Consider the following 27222-nt stretch of genomic DNA (forward strand, 5'->3'; position numbering starts at 1 on the left):
TGCGAGGCGTGGGCTATGGATAGAGTTGTGCGCAGGAGGATGGATGTGCTGGAAATGAGATGTTTGAGGACAATGTGTGGTGTGAGGTGGTTTGATCGAGTAAGTAACGTAAGGGTAAGAGAGATGTGTGGAAATAAAAAGAGCATGGTTGAGAGAGCAGAAGAGGGTGTTTTGAAATGGTTTGGGCACATGGAGAGAATGAGTGAGGAAAGATTGACCAAGAGGATATATGTGTCGGAGGTGGAGGGAACGAGGAGAAGAGGGAGACCAAATTGGAGGTGGAAAGATGGAGTGAAAAAGATTTTGTGTGATCGGGGCCTGAACATGCAGGAGGGTGAAAGGAGGGCAAGGAATAGAGTGAATTGGAGTGATGTGGTATACAGGGGTTGACGTGCTGTCAGTGGATTGAATCAAGGCATGTGAAGCGTCTGGGGTAAACCATGGAAAGCTGTGTAGGTATGTATATTTGCGTGTGTGGACGTGTGTATGTACATGTGTATGGGGGGGGGGTTGGGCCATTTCTTTCGTCTGTTTCCTTGCGCTACCTCGCAAACGCGGGAGACAGCGACAAAGTATAAAAAAAAAAAAAAAAAAAAAAAAAAAAAAAAAATATATATATATATATATATATATATATATATATATATATATATATATATATATATATATATGATGCACGGATATCATACTTCCTGATAGAAAAAGTACATCTAGGAAATAAATGTCACAACTCCGTGACATAACGAGACTCCTCGCCAATGTGAACCGTATTTACTAACCGGCGGAACAGTTTTCAACGTAAACTGTGTTCGTATTTACATATGGACATATGGACGTATTATGGGAAAAGGTTGAGGCGGGACCGTATTTATATACCTTTCCCTCATTCATGTCAGGAAGAAAAGTCAGGAAGAAAAGACATGAAACAAAGAGATGGGCGTAGAGGAGGTATTGGTTACTTGTTATGTAAGATCGGCGAAGCCTGTGTGTGTGTGTGTTCAAGAGGAACATTGGCGTTGGTAACCTGCTGAAGGAGGCTATACATTCATTGCGAGTATGTATGGGTCACACCTGAAAAAGGTGATTAAGTTCATTTTTTCTAATCGATGGTTATTATATAGCGGTGACGGCTTTGATAACCCAAGTATTTGATAGACTTTAAGACCTAATTTACCGACCAACCAAGGGGAGGATTTTGGGTCTCGCTCGTTGGTCAGTGTCTATGATAAGGTCAGGTCAAGTCAGTTCAAGGTCAAGGGTGACAGTGACTGCTGGGGTATGTTGCTGTTGAACTTAGCTTTAAGAGGTTGTTTGATAAAACCAAATAATATCTTTTAGCGGCGATTAATTAATGACTTCGGCCGAGTATCATGTTTGTGATGGTTTGTTTTCTTAAAGATTAACGATCGTTCCCTGTGTTTGTTTGTTGCTTGTTTGGGGGTCCTTTGGTTCTCTGGCACGAATGACAGACTGGCCCATGTATTTATTTACGCCTCAAGATTTTTTTCGTATTTTATCCTTTTATCTATTGTGTGTGACGTAACGGTAGAGAACTAATGAATGCACATTTCATTGTAGTCTTCTTGGCAAAGACGGAAGCTTCCTCATAGGCATTAAATTAATTGAAAAAGAAATGAAAATATGACAAAAAGGTAATTCATTATAACCATTCAGTTAGTTCATAAGCTAATCACTATAGCCATCCACTCAATTGATTAGTTAGTCTTTGTAGTCGTTCAGCCAATCAATTAATTCATCATTATAACCACTCAGCCAATGATCTCACAAGGACAAGAGGTTATTACAGAACGCCAAGATTGGGTATCCTGCAAGTAGCCATAACTCCGTCTCTTTGCTTTGGAAAATTACCTTAAAAAAACAAGTTTGGATTTTCTCTCATCATGTTGTTGAGCAGTATGACGATCTAATGTGTTGTAAAACTGTTTAGAGCGAACTACTTGTATCCCCAGTTCCCTGTTTTTGTGCGGTTTAGGTATTACCTTGCACAACACCACGTACACTGATCTCACACTTGCGCTACAAAACCATCATCCTAGATCATACCACACAAAAGCTTTTCCTCAAAACGTGCAACATTCGCGCTTGTTCTCACTCCCACAACTCACACCACCACTACAACACTTGACACTCGCACCACACTAACACTAGCGACAGTACTACAACGCCAGATGATACTACTAATGTTAGCAAACACAATACGTCGCAAACACCACACAAAAGACCTGATCACAATCATCGCGACCACACACACACACACACACATCACAACCACACCTGACCCAACCAACCTTACAGCAACACAACCAGCCTGACACCAACACAATCAGCCACCCACACGCCAACATACCCATCCTCACGCCAACACAACCAACTACACCACATTTAGTTTCACCATCTTAATTGAAAGACACTAAACGTTGCCGCCACCACCAGAGATCTGTCTGCTGTTCACATCATCACCACCAGTGCCTTCATTCCTGTCACCACCACCAACACCACCACTACCTACTCCAACACTAGTACTGCGTCAGCTCTCCACCACCACTAATCCAGAACTGCCTCAAGCATCGTCACCATCGTTAGACACCCCCTACTACATTGCAACATTACCAGCTTCCACCACTTGCATCTTAGACTTACCCCCTACCAACTCCACCACTTTCAACACTACCTCTACCTTGACACCCCCTACTACAGACTTTACTGACACCAACCACACTGTTGCGATGGTGGCGCCTCCTCTGTTACAATCACTCCCACCATAATCACCAACCACCGGGACCTCCGGCATTACCACTACGACAACCACCAACCACAGCTACCAGTACCATCACAAGTACGCTACCACCACCTGCCTTCACTTACACTATCACTACGACTACCGCTGTCACCATCACCGCAACCAGTATCACCATGCATGTTACCACAATCACAATCATCACCGCCACTAATATGCCAAGCCACACCAACATTCCCACCCACGATTTCGTCTTGCTTGCGGGGGAGACGAATCTCAACCATATCATTAGCGACACACAGACTGGGTATGATATACAACGTTAGGTTAGTAGTAGAGACAAGCCAGGGTAAGAGAGCCTGTGCTGTTGGACATTAGGCCTGCGCAGGGCGTTCGGGGATGGCTTGGGTGGGGGGAGGACTGGCCGGTGCGGTGGTGGTGGTGGTGGCGGAGGGGCGAGGGAGGAGCGGGGTAAGGGGAGCCCCTCCCTGCGCTGAGCGCCAGGCGTCACCAGTGTCGGGTGGTTGTGTGTGAGGTGCGGTGGCGTACGGGCGGCGTCATGGGCATGTGGGGCTGCGAGTGGGCGGTCAGAAGCTTGCTGATAACCCTGTTCCTGCCAGGTAAGTGGCACGCTCCCTCAGGGCGGCCTCCGGGCCTCCGCATCCCAGCCAACACGGGAGGCGGCTACACACTGCCTCCTGGATGCCAATATACACAGCTGGCAACCCCCAGTGGGCGTTTAGGACACGCCCACTAAACCTTAGGTTAATGCCTTGTTCGTCACCAGAGGGAGGACAGGACTAGGCTGGGACAAATTGTTATCTCTCCATAGGTGTGGATTAACAGGATATTGACACAGTACCAGTATTTCAATTTTTTTTTATTACCTTTTCCACGTCTCTATTACGAGAACAAGCAAAACACACGACCACTCGTTAACTTTAACGAGGAACTAACTGTTGTTGGTCGTTTGGGATTCGGGGGAAGGGGGGGAGGTGGTGAGGGAAGTGTTGGCGCTGGTTGATGGATGTTGGAGTTGCTCGTGTTGGTACCGGGTGGTGGTGGAGGTTGGTGCAGGTGGGAGGTATGCCACGGTAGTTGCTTACCTTAGTTAACACAGGAATGAGGGACGTCAGTGACGTTCGCAACTCTAGTGTTTACCTTCCTTTGTTGACGTAACCCTGCCCACGGCCCTTCTCCCCCACAACCTCCCCTCCCTCACTACCTTCACTCGTGTGTCGTCCCTCGCACTACCATCACCAGCTGCAAGGTGTCATTGTTCATTATCATCATCCGGTTTATGTGAGTTTCTGGAAAGACATACTAATCCAAATTATTACTGTAAAAAAATAGTATGACTGAATTTTCGTTCACTAATGGTAAAAGATCGCTATCAGTATTATCCGTAAGAATAGTTTCGACCTTACCTGCTAGATTTAATTATGTTAGTATCACTTAATAGTCCCAATAAACGTTTCTGTATTATCATAAATTTGATAAATGTTCATAATCATTTAGAGACGTAGAGTATCATTAACACGCTGGGGATTATATTGCGTTTTCTCCAAGCAACAATACTGACAATACTGTTTTTAGTAGTATTGTGTTGAGTGACTTAGTCATTTCCTCCAGTATGGACTCAGGTTTACTATCTGTTTTTTTTTTTACATGATTTATCTTTAACGCGCGTATTATGATTTCTGGTTTTGATGACCATTTGTGCAGTTGACAGCAGTAACTTCATCAATTTTAGCTCTTTTAATTCTTGTGTAATTTCATTGCGCGCGCACACACACACACACACACACACACACACAACACCCACCGATCTGTGCCCGTAATGGTCACACCCGAAAATAGGTTGTTAGCGACAAGTGGCCGTGCTGAGGTTAATTACTGGATGAGCGATTCAGGCTCTCACCGTCAAGCGACAGCCTTCATCCGGAGAATGTATAAAGACCCTGGTCAGGCGTTGAAGATGATTCCTAAACTACAATGACTTTTTCAACCTACATTGGATCCACGACGAAGCTCAAGAGAACTTGAGGGCTGTGCTGTAGACGCTCACTGCACGTAGATGTCTCTCGTACCGGACATTGACTAGTTATTTGAACTTTTGGCATAATTATTGACAGGGGTCTTTGAAATATGGTCGTCAAAAACCTGTGTGTCTAAGTAAAGTCTAAGATCGTAAGTTCTCTCAGTACATGAATGACTAATATTTTGTATACAGCCGATCATCTTAAGTTATCATACTGCGCATAATTATTCACACATAGCTGTGAAGCGTCTGGGGTAAACCATGGAAAGGTCTGTGGGGCCTGGATGTGGATAGGGAGCCGTGGCTTCGGTGCATTACACATGACAGCTAGAGAATGGATGCGAGCGGATGCGGTCTTTCCTCGTCTGTTCCCGACGCTGCCTTGCTAACGCGGGAAAGGGCGATCATATATGGACGAGGGGGCGAAGGCCGTGGGTGCACAAAGAAATGTGTGGAAAAGAGAGGTCACTGTCGATGAGGGTAAAGTTGAGCATATTTGTTATTAAAGTGGTCCCGACGGTGTTGTATGGATTCGAGGCATGGGTTCTAGACGAGAAGGCCCGAAGAAGGTGAATATGCTGAAAATGAAGTGTTTGAGAACGTTATATGATGGGTTGATCGAATAAGCTATGATAGGGTAAGATAAAGGTGTGGCATTAAGAAGAGAATGGTTGACATGGTTTGGACTCATGGATACGAGAGAGGAGAAGCTTACAAAGAGGATATATCAGAAATGAAGGGAACTAGAAGGGGGAATACCGAATTGGAGGTAGAAGGATGGAGTGAAAAAGGTTTTGAATGCTCGGGGTCTGAACATGCAGGAAGGTATTGGGCGTGCACTGGTAAATGTGAAATGGAGCGATATGATTCACAATGGATGACGTGCTGTTAATAAAGTGAACCAGGGCGTGTAAAACAGTCATTGCAAACAGTGGAAAAGTGTGTTGAGTCTCATGGGACTATTTGTTTACAGGCGACTGCGGATTTGGTGCATTTAACTTGATAGCTACATAGTGGATGTGAGTGAATGGGCCCTTTCTTCGCCTTTTCCTGACGCTACTTCACTTTTAGGGAAACAACATTTAAGCATGGAAAAATAGAATATATGTAATAAGCTGTGTGTGTGTGTGTGTGTGTGTGTGAAGACAAGGTTGAGGGACGGGGCAACACGAGGGTAAACTCTCCCCGTAACAAACAAATGACCATCACATACGACGTTCGTTGCGTGTGCGATTATATTAACTCTTGAGAGCCAATGAATTCAGCGTTACTACATTTAAAACATGTAAAAACATTCATGGTTTCGCAAGTATTTAGAATACGCTTGTTATATGTTTACGGTGGCTCGGAGCGAATATCAAATGATTATTCCTTGTTGCCCTTATTTCGTCACGTACTAAGAAATGATTTTTGAACCTGGCCAGCCCTCTTTACTATGGATCCTGGCTTAAGAGACCTTCTATAGGTCAGTAATCATTGAATTTATATACGTGCACATACACATACATGTACGCATCTCGGTGAAAAATGCATGGAATAATGCACAAGATTAGAAAAATCTTGAGCAGTTATACATCTCAAGACAGAGAAATAAACCTGCACAGAAACAAAGAATTCATCTTAATGGTGCGCAATATTATTTAATCGCACCCCAAACTGCGCAGAGAACAAAGAGAGATCAAACCCCATACCCCTACATGAAAGAGCGAAATAAGCCAAACAAACACCTCGTTCATACTCCTCCCCAAACGGACCATCCCTGGGGAGCAATAATGCAGAACCCTGGAGTGTGGGCTAGTAGCGTGCGGTCAGCAAGGACCCTCGTGCACCAGACGCTGTATTAACACGGGCAATTGAAATGGTGATGAGGGTGGGATAAGCGGCCAAACCCACTCTTCCACCCTTGAGGACTTCGTTTTCTATTTGACCTCAAGCTGTTCATGTAATATTAGCGAATATATTTGAGCAGATGAACTTAGTTCCACTCTTTTTTTCTCATGAATTGGTAAAATGCGCCAGTTTGTCGACAATAGACAAACTCTTCTAAGGCTGTGGCGCCTTTGTAAAGGGGAAAAAAATGAGGGTTACTAAAATAGTACTGTCCACAATGCAGGTTTGTATTTTTAGAGCGACAACTCAACGCCAAAATTCTGTTCAGTTTGAAGATTGATTTCTAGTTTGAGGAAGTAATTGCATTGTATATGAGGTAACAGACTGTACATATAATACAGAATAATTTCCTCAACATAGTGAGATAGATATCATCATCGTACCATAGCAATAGATATGCGAAGTAAATCGTAAACCACTGAAAATATCGCTTCGTCCAAATGACTCGCACATCACGATATGAAATCCAGTTATATTTATATCTTGGTGATTCTCAGTAAGCTTCAAAAGTAACATATAACAAAAAAAACTTACAAAATGCATGGTTGATTATATCTAGAGTGTAATACAATGTTTAGTTCAAATACAAATGAGCAAACAGTCCGAATCTCTCTCGCTGGGCTGCCGGGTTGCATCAGAGAAAACGTTGGCGTCGGCAACTCTCTTAATTGGCACGAGTCCTGTAGCTTGAGTAAGGTGGTGAATGCGAAACCCAGCTGGGTGTAATGAGGGAAGGAAGGACGCTTCTGGTGAGGAGGTAGGTAAAAGCGTCTGCTACAGTAGATAGAGGGTGTACTACAGGAACAGGCCTGAGTTCGTTTAAAGTAAGGGAACATAATCTAGAAACGAGGAGGCGAGAGCTGAATGATATTGATTTAGGAGTACCGAGCAAGGACTGGAGTGACGATTAAGAGGGAGAAGTGATCAACGAGGGTATGCAGATGCTTAGGATTGTTATGTGAGTTTTAAACTATCAATTTCGTAACAGTCATAGGGGGAATCAAGATGATTTTCATGGTAAACACACGAATTTCAACACTAATTCTCTGAATCATATTGCAATGTGTCAGTAAACAATCGGGTGAAGCTGTTGAAAATTGAGCTGAATTTTTCTGTTATTCTTACCCTAAGGTGACAAAGCACAAATAGGGATATTTGATGTTTGTTTGAACTGAACTATCGCCTTCTTGTGTTTTCTTCGCCTGATTGCCATCGAATGGGAAAAAAATCACTGAAAATTCTTCACATTGTATAAGATACTCCATGAATTATTAGAAGAAATGGAGTTCAAATAATTTAAAGGAAAGACGCTCGTATTAAGTTTGTAAGAGTTTCCCATGCAAACGGGTCAATACTGAAAATGGAATTATTCCAGAAAATTGATATACAGTTTCGTAATAGGGCTATGAATAGTACCAGACCTGGAACAAGATAAAGCAGTCATAATGATACTGATTTCTGATAACAATAATGATATTTGTTAAAATAAGTCGATCTCCGCGACATCTGTGTATCTTAATCGGTAACTCGTGTAAATAACAATTGTGTGTGCGTTGGCAGTACTAGTAAAGGTTCCCCTGTGTTTCAAGACAGTGTTATTGGTAAAGGAAAAGGGAATTATTTTTGCATAGCGGAACAGACTAATGAAGCCTCCGGACCTTCATGTTGTATCCACATCACAATCCCCATGAAGCATCTTGTGGTACCCAAATGCATAGGGAGTTAGGACAATGAAAACGTAAACGCAGTAGAGATGGATCAACTGCGTAGCAGTATAGGAAGTAGGAGGATAAACAGAATAAGAATAAAGAAATTAAAAGGATTTTTTTTTTTTTAGAGTAATGTTGTCATGGAGAGCATATGGCAGATGACAGGTTGGTGAAGAAGAGGTATGTTGGTACAGCAGATAGTACACGTGAAAGAAATAGTTCGAGGTAGAGGTATATAGATGTGAGGGCTGTGGATATCTCAGATCGAGAGGCTAAAGGAATGATCCGGGATCAGTGCAGTGGAAACATTTTGTGTATGGAGTCGTGTGTGAATGGAGACGTTGCTGTAAATTGACGAATCAAAACTGTGGAAAGTGGGGAGTATATTTTTATAAGCATTAAAGTTTATATTCTATTTTAACAAACTAGGCACGGGTGGAGGATATGTATAATGTATGAGAGCTTAATGTTTATACATGATGATTTCAGTTCTTAATAACGTGATTTAGGGAGCTAGGTTATGGAGGTAGCTGCCCACGAGGTTGCTCAGAAAGTGGAAAAAAAAGAAAAAATTATGGAAAACTAGTTGTCTTGAGTGTTGCCCAGAAAGTGATTCTTTTGTGAAATAAATAGCTGTCTTTTCATTTAAATGATTCCTGCAGTGTGAAAGACTGTTTATTTCACTAATTTTCCAGTTGATTCTATAAGAATGATTTAGTAATATTACACAAAATCGTGAATAGGTATTATTGTATTCCCTGTTCACTCATCGTAGTGAAGGATAATGTTTGAGTTACAGCAAGAAAGAAAAGTTACATTGTGTAAAACTAACTTCCGAAAACCTTCCATTTTCAAGCATGATTTGATTTACTGGTCGACACTTGTCAATGCCCACTGACGAGGGTTATTAGGCCCGTACCATACTTGCTTGAGGATCAGACACCTAGAAACTGTCTGCTTTAAAGAGATACAAAACCTCGCGAGCACGGAAACGACGTTTTAGAGAGAGAGAGAGAGAGAGAGAGAGAGAGAGAGAGAGAGAGAGAGAGAGAGAGAGAGAGAGAGAGAGAGAGAGATTATCTTACTTTTATCCCAAACGTTTTAAAGCTGACTTACACAGTTCTGCTCTGTACAGGAAAAAATCTGAAAAAAAATTACAGACTATGAGCAACATAATCAGCTGTCAACCGTATTTTCGAGCGGGTACGAAGAAGTAAAGCGAATGACTTTACAGAATCAAACAGTTTACTTAAAGTTTGGCCAACGCTGCTCCAGCGGAGACGGCAGGGTCGGACTCTCTCTCTCTCTCTCTCTCTCTCTCTCTCTCTCTCTCTCTCTCTCTCTCTCTCTCTCTCTCTCTCTCTCTCTCTCTCTCTCTCTCTCTCAAATTACTTTCTCATCAAGCAACAAGTTAAATGGTTACGTGATATCACAGAGACCTCGTAACTCGACGAAGTTTGATTTTTAATTCCCTCGCTACTTGGAGATCAAGGGGGCCACCTGTGCAGTGAGAGCGTGTATGGTGTTAGGATTATCTTGAAAAGACGCAGCTTTGGGGGGTGGATGACCCCCGAAACCATCGTAAGGTATACGTAAGGTAAAGGTCAAGTTCTAGACCCAGCTGTAGGGGTAGAAGACCTTCCAAACCTTCGTAAGGTATACGTTAGGTAAGGTAAGGTCCCAGACCCAGCTGTAGGGGTAGAAGACCTTCCAAACCTTCGTAAGGTATACGTTAGGAAAGGTAAGATCCCAGACCCAGCTGTAGGGGTAGAAGGCCTTCCAAACCTTCGTAAGGTATACGTTAGGTAAGGTAAGGTCCCAGACCCAGCTGTGGGGGTAGAAGACCACTCAAACCATTTTAACGTAAGTTAAGGTCCTAGACCCAGTTTGGGTGATTTGAGACCTCCGAAACCATCGTTAGGTAAGGTAAGGTCCCAGACCTATCTGTGGAGGTAGCAGACCTGAAACCATCGTAAAGTATACGTAGGAAAAAGTATGTCCAATGTTGTCTAACTTTGAAATGTCTTGATCTGCCAAACGAAAGTTTAAGTGAATATTTGGGTTGGCTGAGAGTGACTGTATATGTAAACTGTTTACAGACGGAAACATCTCACGTTTACTGGCTCTGTGGTTAGTAATGACGTCAGAGCTTGAGATGCCATCTGTGTTTCTTAGCAGATTGTGAGGCTGTCCATGTTTCTTAGGATGGGAAGTAGCCATAAAGACAAGGCGTCGTCAGCGAGGTGACACTCTGTGAAGCCACTGTGAGGTCGCCATAGATTATATAAGTCCTTACACCCCCACTTGTAAGAATTAATTTTCTGCAGGCCTAATGACCTTTTTCATAGGCCGCTGGCCGTTAAAGGCAACAAATGAACTAACTAAAGATCAAGAATACCGAAAGTCAGTGGCCATATATATATATATATATATCCTCCAGTGATATAAACGAACGATAAGGTAAATATGTTATTCATCCGTTGAAGAATTTTGGTGGATTCACCACATTATCAGTGTATTGCAGTGTCACTCCAGTATACGGATGTAGTAGCGAGATGCGTGTTCTCAAATTCTATTTCACATGCAACTGTCGCGAGAGGAGAAATTAGTCACTTACGCTGGTGTCAGACTCTGATGTGCCTGAGTGGCAATCACTGTGATCATCATCTCTTACGCGCGAACACTCGTTTTCTAGTTCGCAGGGAGCTAGGTTTTCTCTCATGGCGAACTGCTAGATGGTCTGTGAGGAGTAAGTACCTTAGGCCTCTCCAGTCACATTGTAGAATATTAATTAATCTTTTTTGGATGCCTAGTTGTGAGCCATGTCTTACGGAGACGGAGTTCCATATTCATGGGGTCCCAGTCATTTTTATTCTTTTCGTACAACTTTTTAAGTTTCTGTATGCAGTCCGTATTTATATATTTGTCACCAGTTTATTCCATACATCCTCTTCTTTAAAAGTATGTCTTTTACATCTTTTCTAAAGGTTCTTGCTGAATTTCATCCTAGTGGTTGTCAAGTGAGCTACTTTAGGAAATGCGGAGGAAGTCCAGAACCACATTCCAGTGTTTTTGATATTTTCCGACCAATTTCTTGGTTATATACTCTGAAATCTTACGAAAGTGCAGCTTCAGAAAGCAGCAACTCCAATGTTTGATGTTGCTCAAAGAATCTTTCCGTGAAACTGCTGATTGTTTAGCGAGTGGCTAAGACTTGGCGTTTTTAGTCAGTTTCCTCAATTTCAACTCACCGTTTTACTGCACCGTCGAAAGATCATCCCAATTCTTGCTAAGCAAAGTTCTCACATAATTAGCAGAAGGTTGAAGTAGAGAGTTCAGGTTCAGGTTCAGTACGATGATCATGGCAGAGCCCGGCGATAGAAGTTTCGAAGTTTCTTTTTAAAAAACTTTATTAAGAAAATGGACCCCAACCACAGGTACTCACAGTACTTAAGGTGTAGATCTGCGATCATTTTAACCCTCATTGTTTCATTAGCTTTGATCTTAGCACATTAGCGAAGGACATAAAGTTATATTGTTTGTGGCTGTAACTGCTCAGAACCTGTAATCTGTTGAGGGCATTGTTTCATAACGATTCAACACTACCTTGCTGTGAAACCGCAGAGGATATGTATACAGTCAGTTTGCAAATGTTGGTGATTTTTTGCATTGTTAAGACATTTATGAACCTCAGATGAACATTTATGTCAGTAAAATGATTCTCGCTTGTTGCTTTTCACTCCAGAGGCAACGTAACACGTCGGGTATTCACATCATCACCATTTTCTCTGGCGAGTAAGAGCATGAATTATTGGACTCGAGGGTAAGCTATAGAAATTTTTCTCGGGCTTTATATTTTTCTTTCATTCATTTACTTATTTCGAAAGTCGAGGCGTTGTTGACCAGTCATGCGATGAAGAGTTGCGCAACGACGTGTACAGATGGTTGTGCCCTAAAGGTCCATGTCTTATATAAGACAGAATGACTTCAGGAGCACACATTCTTTTATGAATTCATAACAAGTATGGAAGTAGCTACGTCATCATCTGATTAAGTTCTTAATTTAGCCAGACCCTTTAACCTTGAAGTAATTTTCTTTAACTTGTTCAATCTTTGCAGCATTTGAACCGGGAGGGAAACACTGTATGCACATGGGTTGCCGGACATAATGGCTTCCAGTTTTAAAGGGGTTTCGAAGGCAGGATCCTTCAAACCTATGAAGACGGCATCAATAACCCTTAACCACAGCGGTACGACCGCCAGGGTCAAGTCAAAGGTCATTACCATTACACCCAGTGGTCGTTCCGACGCGTATCGCTCAAGGGTCGTACCGTCGTGGTCATGCGTTCAAGGGTCGTACCATAGTGTTCGAAGCGTTGATTTGATAATTACACTGAGCTCAAGGTTGTGTGTTAAGGATGCTGGTCATGACTAGGTCGAGGACTGCGGCTCTGGTTCATCCGTCTGTTGATGAGGCGTTTCATGTGACTTGGGTATCCAAGATGACACTTGATTTCTTTGGTTACTATGGCAAAGAAAACTGCAAGCTCGTAACCCGAAAAAGTATATATATATATATATATATATATATATATATATATATATATATATATATATATATATATATATATATATATAGCGAATGGTGGGGTAGAGAAGTAAAGTTGCTTTTGAGAGAGAAAAGAGGCATTTGGTCAGTACGTATAAGGAAAGGAGTGCAAATGATTTGGAGATATGTAAGAGAAAGCAGTAGAAGTCGAGAGAAAGATGCAGTGGTTGAAAAAAAGAAGGCAAATGAGAGTGAGTTAGTATCGGTAAACCTTATGGAGAATATGATGTTCTGGAAGTTTAATAATGTGCGAAAACAAAAGAACAAATAGGAGCATCGGTGAAGGAGGCAAATGGGAAGTGGTAATAAGCAGTGATGGGGAGAAGAGGAGATGAAGGGTGTATTTTGAAGTACTGTTGAATGTGTCTGATGATAGGGCGGCAGATGTAGGGTGTTTAGGTCAGGGTAGCATGCGAAGAGAGGGTCATAGAGAGTGGTGTAGTGAAGAGAAAAGAGGTGGTGAAAACCTTACGAAGGATAAAGTGGCAATTGCAGTTGAATTCATTAAAAAAAGAAAGGGGGTTACTTTGTTATTGATTGGTTAGGATTTTAATTGTGTATACTGATCATGGTGAAGTGCCTGAGGATTGACCAAGTGCATGTATAGTACCAGTGTATAAAGGCTAGGAGGATACAAGTGAATGTTGAAACTACAGAGGTTTAAGTTTATTGAGTATACCTGGGAAATTGTATGGGAGGGTATTGATTGAGAGAGTGAAGGCATGTACAGAGCATCAGACTGGTGGAGGAGCAGTGTGGTTTCAGAAGTGGTAGAGGATCTATGAATCAGGTGTTTGCAATGAAGAACTTGGGCGAGATATACGTAGAGAAACTGATTCTTTTTTTCGGCATCTATGGATCTGAAGAAAACATATGTTAGGTTTGATAAAGATACATTGTGGAGGGTATCATGAATATACGGTGTGGGAGGTAAGCTGCTCGAAGCAGTGAAAAATTTTCATCAAGGGTGTAAGGCATGTGTACGAGTAGGAAGAGAGGAGAGTGAAAGGTTGAAAGTAAAAGTTAGTCTGCGGCAGAGGTGTGTGATGTCGCCATTTTATTTGATTTGTTTAAAAGTGGAGTTTTAAGGGAGGTAAATGCTAGAGCCTTGGAGAGAGGGGCGAGTATGCAGTCTGTTGGGATAAGAGGGCTTGGGAAGTGAGTCAGTTGTTGTTCGCCGATGATACAGCGCTGGCGGCTGATATGAGTGTGAAACTGCCGAACTTGGTGACTGAATTTAAAAGGGTGCATGAAATTTCAGGAGGAAATTGAGGGTAAATTTGAATAAAAGCAAGTTCATAAGGTTCAGCAGAGTTGACGGATAAGTTAGCTGGTGCGTGAGTTTAAATTGAGAAAAATTGGAGGAAGTGAAGTGTCTCAGAGACTTGGGAGTGGACATGGCAGCGAATGGAACCATAGAAGCGGAAGTGAGTCATAGGGTGAGTGAGGGGCAAAGGTTCTGAGGTACTGAAGAATGTGTGGAGAGAGAGAGAGATCATAATCTGAGAGGGCAAAATTGGGTGTATTTGAGGAAATAGTGGATGTGTTGTAAAGGAAATGTTTAAGGACAATTTGTGGTATGAGGTGGTTTGATCGAGTAACAAAAGGGTAAGAGAGATGTGTGGTAATAAAAAACAATGTGGTAGAGAGAGAGAGCTAAAGAGGATGTGCTGAAATGGTTTGGACATATGGAGGAAATGAGTTGGGAAAGGTTGAGAAAGAGGATACATGTGTCAGAAATGGAGGAACAAGGAGAAAGGGAAGACCAAATTGGAGATGTGAGGATGGAGTGGAAAGGGTTTAGAGCGATCGGGGCCTGAACATGCAGGAGGGTGAAATGCAGTCATGGGATATAGTGGACTGGAGCGATGTGGTATACTGAGGTGGACGTGTTGTCATTTGACTGAACCAGGACATGTGCAGCTTGCGGGGTAAACCATGGAAAGGTCTGTGGGGCCTGGATGTGGGTAGGGAGCTGTGGTTTCGGTGCATTACACAAGAGAGCTAGAGAATGGATGTGAACGGATGTGGCTTATCTTCGTCTGTTCCTAGCCTTACCTCGCTAACAGTAGAAACGGGGATCAAGTACACACACACACACACACACACACACACACACACACACACATATATATATATATATATATATATATATATATATATATATATATATATATATATATATATATATATATATATAGTGAAGGTTGGCAGGAGGCGGTGTAGGTGGGATGACGATGAAGGGAAATTCTCGTGCTGGGTTCTCGGCGCCTCCTTCTTCCTGGAATGTATTTGATTAGATAAAGGTCGGACCGTCGACATCACCATCCCCGCTGACGCATGGTGCTATAAGCCAGGGTTATGCCATAGGCTTCTTCACTGTATCAGTTTGCTTAAAACTGGGATGGAAGAAAGACTGTTGAATGTTTCAGTTTTAAGCAAACTGATGCAGTGGACGGAGGACTGACAACAGACTTCAGTATAAACAGATGAAAAGTATTGCCTGAGTAGTACACTGATAAACATGAATTTATCATGCTTTAAAAAAATCATCATCAAAAGCCAGAGGGAAGGATATTGTTGGTAATAATCATTTATGATGTAAGTGAACAACAGATTGAGGAGAATCTTTTGCTTTACTATCCTGTTTCCATCTATAGTTGCGGATGTGGAAGAGCCATCTGCTTTACTATCCTGTCTCCATTTGTAGTGGTGGGTGGGGAGGAGCCATCTGCTTTACTATCCTGTCTCCATTTGTAGTGGTAGGTGGGGAGGATCCATCGGCTTTACTATCTTGTCTCCATTTGTAGTGGGGGGTGGGGAGGATCCATCGGCTTTACTATCCTGTCTCCATACGTAGTGGTGGGTGGGGAAGAGCTTTCTGCTTTGTTATCTTGTCTCCATACGTAGTGGTGGGTGGGGAGGTAGCCTTCTGCTTTACTATCTTGTCTCCATACGTTAGTGGTGGGTGGGGGAGAGCTTTCTGCTCTGTTGTCTTGTCTCCATACGTAGTGGTGAGTGGGGAGGTAGCCTTCTGCTTTACTATCTTGTCTGTTTGAACAGATATGGAATATGATACCATTACAGTCCTCCACTGGATAACCTCGTCATAGAACATTAGGTCTTCTCTTATCTGGCTCTCCCCTGTACACTCACGGACATCCTCTATCACTCCCTCCGTTTCCTCATCAGCAACGAACCTTTCCCACCTTCAGCTTTACCTCCACCATGCCTCCCACACTCCTCCCACACCCCCATCAGTCCTCCCACACCCCCATCAGTCGTCCCACACTCCACCAGTCCTCCCACACCTCCACCAGTCCTCCCATATCCCCACTAGTTCTCCCACACAACTACCAGTTCTCCTCTTGCACCCAGTACCAGTGCTTCCCTCACTGTTACAGAATACCAGTGTGAATGAAGATGATCATTCCCTGGGTAAGCTTCATGAAGCAGCTGGATGGGAGATAATGGATTCCATCCATCTACTCGCTCTCCTCACCTGTGCACTGTCCATCTCCATCCGCCGTTCATACATTGTTTATAGGATGGTAGGAGTTACAGTGTGCAGCAAAGACAATCTGTCAATGCCCCTCCTCCCAGTATAATAGTTTCCCTATCTTGTGGCTCCCTGCTGAAGAGCAGCTTTTATCTCGCAGCTCCCAGACTTGACGTATTGTACCTGATTCTGCTGTAGTTTTGTTGTGTACACCCACATTAGAGAAGTGTCCATCTCTTGTTTACCCCCACATTAGAGAAATATTCATCTCTTGTTCACACCCATACTAGAGAAGAGTATTCATCATGTTTACTGAGATAAGGTGGATTTCTTCCGTGCAACATTTAGTGTATTGTAAATTTTCAGTTGGCTAATAAGAACACCTACTGAAGTGCGACTATCCTTGCATGAAATCATCACCGACTAGTGTGATCGTAGCGTTAACTGAAGGAAAATCTAGTCGTGAGGAGCTAATCATGTGAATTATGTGTTGTTAAGTATTTCGCGTGAAGTGGAGAGGTAGTATTTTTGTGAACCGAATGACAGCAGCTTACGTGTGGGTGTTTATGGAAATGAAAAGACATCACCCTGGGCCAGTGGAGAGAAACTTGACAGCCACTTTGGCGCTAGCTTTCTGTGCAGGTGTCATTAACCCTCCCAATACCATCCCTATACTCAGTAGCAGGGAAAGGATGGATTCCTTTGAAGTGAGAAGTTCATCGAAGATACTGTGCTCCCGATGATCCATCCCCGCTGCGTGACCGCAAGCAGGGGGTGTCCGGTAACACCTGAACTGGAATATAGATGACTATAACACAACTAACACCCGTATGGCAACATATATGTATATTCTTATTTCCCAGACACAAAATCAAGTGGTAGAGTTGTGGATAAAGACAAAGGACTTCGTCCGTGAGTCAAAGAAAAGCACTTTCTTTGCGACTCAACAGATGTCGGTGAATTTTAATAAGCTCATCTTGGTACGAATTTAAGCCAACTCGTTATGTTACAATCTCAGTAGAGTGACACTTTTATTCCTGTCTTTGCGGAAGGTTTTATATTTGGGTTGTATCTCGAATACGAAAGATTTTTATTTGAGCAAGCAATAATTTTCACTGTCATCCCTAATGTAATCATTTGAAGGGAGGAAATTCCTCTCACTCTCATTTAGCGTAGACGATAGGTTGCGGGTCACGTAGAATACAAACACAGACAAAGTGGATCCGCCACAAGCGTCGTCCAGGTTTCGTTGTCCATTAAACATAAGTATTTGCGGTGGATTATCTAAGAGGATAATCAAAGTCAAATCATGGGTTCGTATCCCCATTAAATGATATGATATTGGAAATAAATTCACTGGTATGTCTGTCAGGTCCTTATTAACCATCTGTGACCTGAAACAGTGCGGGATGAATCCGTGGATTGCCGTGGCTTCTGCACTGGCTGCGGCTCCTCCTCTTGTGTTGCCTGGGTACCTCTTCGTCCTCACTTTGTTGATGTATGATGCCAGCATATCCAGAAACTGATTCATGACCGTCAACAAAGACTACAGCAGTTTATCAAGTTGATTATCGATACATTGATACGAAATAAGATTAAATCGTTATCGCGTGAATTCTCATACTGAAGTTTCCATACGTATCATCACCACGGTAGAGGAAGTCTGCGCAGAGGACATTGTTTAATAAAAATCCTAAGAATTTGACGTTAGTTTCCTGTCATAAACAAAATTCCACGAAATCAAGAGAACTTAGTGATCCTTAAGTAAGCCAAACACTTGAAGATTAGTTGCTCCTATATAAGTTCGTGTATACTTTCTTAATATCAGCGATAATGAAGATTTACAATTACCTTTTTTTTTCGTAAATCTTTCTTCCCGTAAGCACAACCTTTCCTTGTAAATTTTTGTTACGATATTTTCGTGTCTACGAGCATTGCGATATCATTGGTATGTATGAAAAAACGTTCATAATTTTCTTCTTTTAATTTTACTATTTGGTTCCTGTACTTGTACTTGCTATTTCCAATGGAATGCCTTGAATATACTTTGAATCAATATATTTAATGATTCAATATTCTTGATTTTTGATGTCGGATAGGAGCATATATCGATTTAAGGAATCTGTGAAATTTTATGGAAGCGTTTAGTATTTTTTTTTTCTTTGATGTGTATGTCGGCATGAAGCATAGAATTTACGGAATGGTTTTATGAGGATCATGGCACGCAACTCGTAAGATTTCTGAAACTTACAAGCTTTACAAGCACCATCTGACTATGTCATAACTGGCGAGAAAATGCCGAAGATTTTATTGGCTGGGATCAAAGTTTACTCGTTGTCTGCCATGTTTTGCAAAGGTGACCGCAAAGAGGCAGGCTAGATGTGAAGAGTGAGTTTGGATGCAGGGGGGTGAATTAAGTTTATTGGACGGCTGTAGGTAGTGAGGATGAGTTTAGAGAGTGGACGATGAGTGAGGATTGAAAGAATGGAGAGTGAGTAAGGAATGTTAAGAGAATGGAAGATGAGGTTGGAAGTGAATCCAGAAACGTTTGAAACAACTGAAAATGGTCGTAGAATCTGCTATCATAAGTGAGGATGGAAGGAAAAAGTGAAGCAAGATGTAGGAGGGATGTAAAGTGTAGAGGATGTCTGGGAATGGGCGTAGAGAGTGGTAGGTGATTAGGGATTGACGCTGAATATTAAGATTGTGGGGATGAATGGAAACCTTCACTGCCCGGTGTATAGATGACGACCTAAGAAGTGTAGAATGCATGATTGATAGCTTAGGATTTGGAGGATAGGTTAAGATAGAGCTGAGTAAAGAATGAATAAGGACGACTTGGAAAATGAGTGATGAGTGGGACTGGATGTAAGGACGGGAGTATAAGGACAAGTAAGTGCAGAAGTAGGAGGTTTAGAGTTGCAAATTCAGTGATAGACTCAAACCCAGCAGACGATTTAAAAGATAGTCAATGATAGTCCATGCCTAAACACATTCAATTTACCCATTAATATCGATTAAGACGAAGGTCTTTTTTTTTTTTCTTTCACAACTAAGATACATAGATATCTGTCAAGGATGAAACTTAACATGGTTTCTTTTAGAGAAATGTATCCCATTGATAATCGGATCATAGGCCTCTACTCAGAGAACGTAGGTAGCTGGTACCAAGAAGTTTTCATACAATTAGACGTGAAGTTGAGGCGGAGCATCAAGCTAAGGCGGCGAATATCACGATTCTAATAAGTTAGAGAATTCATGGACAGAATTCGCTACCACACAGGAGTACGTGCGTATGTTTGAGTTGATATCAGGACTCTTTCTGGTGTTATTGCAGTCTATGGCAAAGGTTATCACGTGAATATTGAGGAGACCGATGTTCTAGTCAGTAAGTGGAGACCGATGGTCTAGTCAGTAAGAGGAGACCGATGGTCTAGTCAGTAAGTGGAGACCGATGGTCTTGTCAGTAAGAGGAGACCGATGGTCTAGTCAGTAAGTGGAGACCGATGGTCTAGTCAGTAAGTGGAGACCGATGGTCTAGTCAGTAAGAGGAGACCGATGTTCTAGTCAGTAAGTGGAGACCGATGGTCTTGTCAGTAAGTGGAGACCGATGGTCTAGTCAGTAAGAGGAGACTGATGGTCTTGTCAGTAAGAGGAGACCGATGGTCCAGTCAGTAAATACAGATTGTTGAATTCTAACCTTGTGTCCATAGTTTTGTCCATCCATGACATATGCAGAGTTCACCTTTCAACGATATATATATATATATATATATATATATATATATATATATATATATATATATATATATATATATATATCAGGATGAAAGAAAATAATATCCTTGCTCCGTCCTTCGTTGTGTTGAATTTTTACATCATGGGACGCTTAGAGTTCCCTGGTGTACGTAGATATCAGTACATCATCGTAATAATTATGGTTGATCAGATATCCTCAATAACAAGGGAAGTTGACTCGGTGGTCTACGGTGCATTAGAGCGTGATTGAGCCCCGATAACAGCGACCCCACATTATATGATGATGCAGCCATAACCTATCCCATGGCAGTAAACCGGCCGCAGTTGCCAATTCAGAATTGATTTTGCCTTAAATTACATTTTGGATCAGTTTATATATTTTTTTTCTTTTCTGTAAATCGTTTTATTTGCATTGGATGTCGTTTCCTCATATGAATATGAGAAATATGGAGGTTTCTCGAAATGTCTGGAACATTCAGTTTGCTTGTACGTCTGGCATCGTCGCGGTTCGGAGAAGTGTCAGGCGCAATATCTATCGGGAATTTGAGTTCGATGCTCTTATCTGTCCTTAAAAAGAACAACAAAAATGCTCGCTCAGTGAATTATAAGAACGTGAAGCAATGTAGCTCTGAGGCAAGTAAAATGCCTCCGTTCCTTGAAGATCCCCCGGGATGGCAGCGCGAAGAAATATGCAAGACGCAAAGCCAACGAAATGGTGTGAATTTGAGTGTAAGGGAAAGAACTCCTGGGCTGGAGTAACTCGTAGTTCCACGACAAGTTTGGGCCACGCGGACTGAATAGCTAATGTACAAGAGCGGACTTCCAACTTATATTAATATTCATTAAAGGTGAATAAGCATTAGCTACAGAAACTGGGTGTACAAGATTATAAAACAAATTAGGATAGTACTTTGTTCGCTAAAACTGGTGATCCTTCATCCTCTACCACATTAGCCACACACTAGGTTTAAATCTAAAAGCTGTAAGGGTGAGTGTAACCTGTCGTCTTCACTCATGGGCAAGCCTAGGTTATTTTGTTGCATAACACTGTCTTGATCAAGTGGAGATAGAGAGATAGCGGATTGTCCAGGTGAGTTTATTGGCCAGGTGTTTACGTTCAGACACTACCCCTTCCCCTTCCCCCCCTCACCCCCGTTATCCCGAACGAGCACCGCATCCCACCCTGTCTTCCCCTCAGCCCCTGCCGCTCCCTGCTAACCCCCCTCCCCCCGCCCCTTCCCCTGCCAGATTCGGAACCGTAGAAGTTAACCAAGTCCTTCCTGTAGGAGCGAAGACGTTACCTCCCTGCCACGAGACTCTGAGCACCAGCCCCCTTGCCACTGGATCCCAGTCGCTACCCCCCTTGCCACGGGATCCCAGACACTAACCCCTTGCCACGGGATCCTAGACGTTATCCCCTTACCATGGGATCCCAGACGGGTACCCCCTCTTGGTACTGGGTCCCAGACGCTACCCCTTTGCCACAGAACTCTGGACGCTACCTCATTGCCACGGGATACCAGACGCTACCCCTTTGCCGCGGGCCTTCAGTCGCTACACCACTGCCAGAGGACCCAGACGCAACCCCCTTGCTTATGAACTTACCTCTCTCTCTCTCTCTCTCTCTCTCTCTCTCTCTCTCTCTCTCTCTCTCTCTCTCTCTCTCTCTCTCTCTCTCTCTCATTGAACAAGAGCTGATAGAATATGATCATGATGGATGATGGATACTTCTACATTAGTTATACAGTAATTCCGCCACTTTGAGATGTGAACTCCACCTCGGAGTAACCTAACACAATAGGTTTTATATGTAAAAAGATCCAGAAGACTTCTTAGTTTTTGGATCGAAACTGAATGGCGTGGGACGCAACAGGAATGAAAAACCTTTTTGACCAATCCCTCACTCTTACCGTGACATGATACCGCCTGATTAATAATTCACAGCGATGTGTTTATAAATTGAATTTATAAATTACATTAAGTGCGTTTAATTGCTGATTCTGGCTGATTGACTTCCACTCTTTGATAGTCAATAAATCATACATACATACGTACATACATACATATATACATATGATCCGTACGTACACTGCTGCAAACTTTAGGCATGTAAATTGAAATCGACTTTTCACCAGAAAATGGAGAACTTTTCAAGAATCCTACACCCTGACTTGGGTGAAACTCTCCAGGTAGACGAAACGATAGAAGAGATGTAAATATTATGACGGTGAACTGTGTATAGAAGATACACCTCTTTCGTGTATGTGTTCTTTATTCCCCTCGCGAGGGAAGTAGCCTCAAGAACAGACGAATGAGCCATATAGGAGAGCTTCTTGTACGATAGGACAAGGAGAGAAAGGGTGGTGTCCAGCCCCTTGCTCCAGCCCTTTCAGCGACACTCAGGAAAACGATAGTGGTATAATTTCTTCCCTGTCTCTAGGATATATACATCTGAGATTGATGGGTTATTTTTGGTTTTAAGTCTCTCAGCTGATAAGCTCATGAAACGTCAGATGAAACATTTCGACGAGATTGTACACTGCTTCATCCACTAACGATAATACAACTGCATCAAAGGTTATTTCTCACTTAGGTACAACCTCCTCCAGGTAGGGTCCGATGACACCATGACGCCATGTTTACCAAATGGCGTCCTAGCTTCGTCTCTTCGATGTATATCAACTGACTGTTATATTTCTCTCTTGTGTCTCCCCTGATGATGTGATTATTACACGAAAGTGCAGTTGGGAACTTTTCGTGTTTAATTTTCCCCGTGGACTCATAGGAATATATATATATATATATATATATATATATATATATATATATATATATATATATATATATATATATATATATATATATATATATATATATATATATATATATATTCCCTGGGGATAGGGGAGAAAGAATACTTCCCACGTATTCCCTGCGTGTCGTAGAAGGCGACTAAAAGGGGAGGGAGCGGGGGGCTTGAAATCCTCCCCTCTCGTTTTTTTTTTTAATTTTCGAAAAGAAGGAACAGAGAATTGGGCCAGGTGAGGGTATTCCCTCAAAGGCCCAGTCCTCTGTTCTTAACGCTACCTCGCTAATGCGGGAAATGGCGAATAGTTTGAAAGAAAAAAAGATATATATATATATATATATATATATATATATATATATATATATATATATATATATATATATATATATATATATATATATATATATATATATATAACCATCTCTCCAGTTCCTGACCTGTGTCTGCTTGGCGATTACACGATCATAATATATGAGATTTATCGTCTGATTCACCGTCTCGCTAGTTACACGGAACGTATGAGAACACATCTCAGCCCAGCCTTGTTAGAGCAGAACTCTGTCTTCTCTGACGCAGCACGTCATGTCATGGTGGAAGGTGCGGTCAAATGAATTTAGTATACATATATTTTTCTTTATGGCCAGTTAGGGCTTGGTAGTGTCTAGAAAAGGGAAGACCGGGGAATCGTTCTCCTCAGTGTATCTCGATTTAATGAGTCAAATCAGTTTATATTTAAAAGTCCTCCAACGTCTCTTAACGTATAACTTGTCCAACCTCTATAACCATGTTACTGAAATTTGTAAAGATACATAATCTTTGTTCTCAATATACAGGAAACTCTTCAGAAGATAATTGAATTTATGAAAAAAAAATAATTTGGTTTAGCGATCTAACACTTTGAGTTCCCCAAGTCTCGTATATTTATATCAGAAAGTAAGGATAATAAGAGACACTTAACAATATTGATTCTGGTGTTGATATTTAGAATGCAATAGATATTATATCCATCATTAATATATTTTCTACGCTTGTCTCCCGATATTGTGGTCATCTATAATATATTCCCTACGCTTGTCACCTGACTGATCTGTTAGAATAATTCTCTGCCCTTCTGCAGCTCCCCTTCGAAGCTCCTGATTAATCACACTGTCTGGGATCACTCATTGGTCATAATTCCTGTTTAAGGCTGACCGTCTTACCTTTAAAAGTCTGATTTACGATACATTTGTTTATTAGCCAGACCTGAAGCACAAGACACCAACGAGAGGGTAAAATGAAATAATGGCTGTAAATGTCTGGCGTGACGTTAGTCGTCCCGGTAAGGTAGGGTGGGAGTTGACTGTCATCTTGTGATTTTAGTCGTTTTATACAGAGAAGCGTTTCTTCAGCGTGTTTACATACTCATAGTTGACTGGATGGATGTTTCGAGGGCTCTAAGTTAACCCTTCGTGGTACTCACAACAGCACACCAGCACTAACTCCTCTCTTACCACTAAACACACCCTACACACAACAGTACTTTCAGCAGTGCGAAAGAAGCCTCACTTCAAACTATTGACAGAGCACAAACTTACCCCAGCAGTGTTGAGAATGCCTCCGTGGTGTGGTGGTTTGTTTTGCTGATTGTGAGTCATGCACGGGCCCATCCAGATTCGGGGTCCAGGACGCGGCAATTGGCCGGCAGCCAACCCAGCTGTTCATCCTCCCCTTGTGGCTGATAAATGGGTGCTTAGGTTAAGCTTATATATATATATATATATATATATATATATATATATATATATATATATATATATATATATATATATATATATATATGTATATATATATATATATATATATATATATATATATATATATATATATATATATATATATATATATATATATATATATATATATATATATATATATATATTCAGTTGTTTGGGACGTCTCGTCTTTCAGCTATCACCAGAAAAAAAAATCCCTGACAGTACTAAAACATCCAGCTGCGCAAGCCAAAATTATACTAGCCTTAGGAGTATTGATGTGGTGGTGTTGTCCTGCAGGAGCGGTACGCACCGTGAGGGACACCGTGAGCCTGGACCTGCGCTCAGGCATTGTTCGGGGCTTCAGTCAACACGTCAAGTTCATCAGCACCCCGAGTCAGGCCCCCAACGTGTCTGCCGACCTGCTGGAGGAGGCAGGTTAGTACAAGAGGCACGGGAATATGGGAGAAAGAGAGACGACGATACGATGTGGACTCATTGGAGAAATGGATGAAACACATCAAATAAATAATCCATTCTCTGTTGAGATATGCGCTGAGGTTTCAGCACGATAATACTACATTGATTCACAGCTTAACTCATGATCTATATATTTCGCCCCTTCCATTTATTCCAGTTTTCCCTTTACGTATGTCCATTTTTCTATTTATCATCAGGACTTAATCATTAATGTGTGTGTGAGCTTTGTCATGAGAATGTTTACATTCATGTCTTGTATGCTAAATATTTGATGGAAACAAAAAGGATAACTGTATTGTGTTTGCATATGATGGCTTAGCAGTGCTCACCATCATGTCCAAGCGATTTGCGACTCCAGTGGCATGAATAATTTCCATCTAGCCTAAAAAAAGGAGACATGATAGATTTATAATCATACACCTTGTTTAAACCGTGGTTAGGAAAATTGTACGACACCAGAGACTATGAATAAATGTAATCATTCCGAAAATCGTATGTACTATGTACACATTGATAGTAAGTATTCATTTAACTTTCTATATTTCAATTTGGGTAGAGTGGTGTGGACGGCAAGCGGTATTAGAGGTGGTGGTGGCTCCGGGTTCCACACCGACGCTGGTCCTGGACTTGGAGTACTCTGCCCCGAGGCTGTGGACGCTGCATCTGGCCGACGCCCAGATCGCTAGCGGCTACAGAGGAGCCAATTTCACCGAGGTGAGCCTTGCTATTGATCAAGATAAAAATGTGTTTTGAGGGATGTGTGTATGAGATTACCTAGGTAATCCTCCTAGGTCATCCTCCTCTGGACCTTCTGTATTGCCTCTTTATGCGTCTTTAGGTGCGGTGATCAAATTTGAGATGCATAGTTTAGCTTTGATCTTATGTGTTACATGAACAGCTTGCTAAATATATTCTTATAAATATATCTGAAAACTATTCTGATATTTGCTAGAAGACAGTTTCTCTCCTTTATTCTCCTAAAGTAGGACTCTCGTGATAGGGTCGATGTTAACTCCCTAGTCCTTTTCATACACACAATCTTGAGTTTTTTTCCTGCCAGATGATAATCATATTGCAGCTTTCCTTCACTTTTGCCCATCTTCATTACTTTGCAGTCAGCAGCCCAAGTATGGGTAAGGCAAGGGGGAAAAAAAAAGAAAGACAGCAACGCGGGCCATAGGAATGAAATATGACAACCACTGAAGTGATGGTTCACTGTACAGAATTCACTAATCCCTCCCGATACCCAGGCAGGGTGCACTGGGTGCACGGATTATATACCTTCCAGGTCATTGGCTGCCAGCCTCCAATTAGTGGAGAGAGAGAGAGAGAGAGAGAGAGAGAGAGAGAGAGAGAGAGAGAGAGAGAGAGAGAGAGAGAGAGAGAGAGAGAGAGAGAGAGAGAGATTCCATTGATTCCATCCTACTTTCTAGCTACATAACGGTCATCAGTGTCCACTTAGCACGAACTCTTACACCTCAGCCTTGGTCACTGTTACCATTTGTTCCTCTCACGTCAGCTGATAATTAGCCTTTGTTCCCCACAGGTCAGCATATAAGAAGCCTTTGTTCCTCTCAGGTCAGCTTATGATCAGCCATTATCTCCCATCTATAAACTTACTATCAGCCTTCTTCTCCTCAAGTCAACTCTTATCAACCCATGTCTCCCCCCGCCCCCAGTCTATCACCTTAGCATCAGTCCTTGTTCCCCTCAGATCAACTTATGATCTGCCATTATTCTTCTACGATCAGTATACAACCCGCCTTTTTTTCCTCCCCTTAGATCAGCTAATAACCATCCAATAATACCCTCAGATCTAGTTTAAATCAGCCCTTATTCCTCTCAAGTCAGCATATACTCAATTCTTAATCCCCTTTTAATAGATTATAGTCAGTCCTTATATCCATTTAATCAACT

The 27222-nt window shown here is 42.0% G+C and overlaps 1 protein-coding gene across 1 annotated transcript in view; it reads left to right on the forward strand.

Moving 5' to 3' along the window:
• The window catches only part of LOC139765239 (uncharacterized), a 120228-nt gene that overhangs the window by 11418 nt on the left and 81588 nt on the right, over positions 1-27222 (forward strand). The window contains 2 exon segments of the mRNA XM_071692579.1: positions 25126-25263; positions 25862-26019. Coding sequence (XP_071548680.1) covers positions 25126-25263; positions 25862-26019 — 296 coding nt within the window.

The sequence above is a fragment of the Panulirus ornatus genome, chromosome 4 (genome assembly GCF_036320965.1).
Source record: "Panulirus ornatus isolate Po-2019 chromosome 4, ASM3632096v1, whole genome shotgun sequence".
NCBI lineage: Eukaryota > Metazoa > Arthropoda > Malacostraca > Decapoda > Palinuridae > Panulirus > Panulirus ornatus.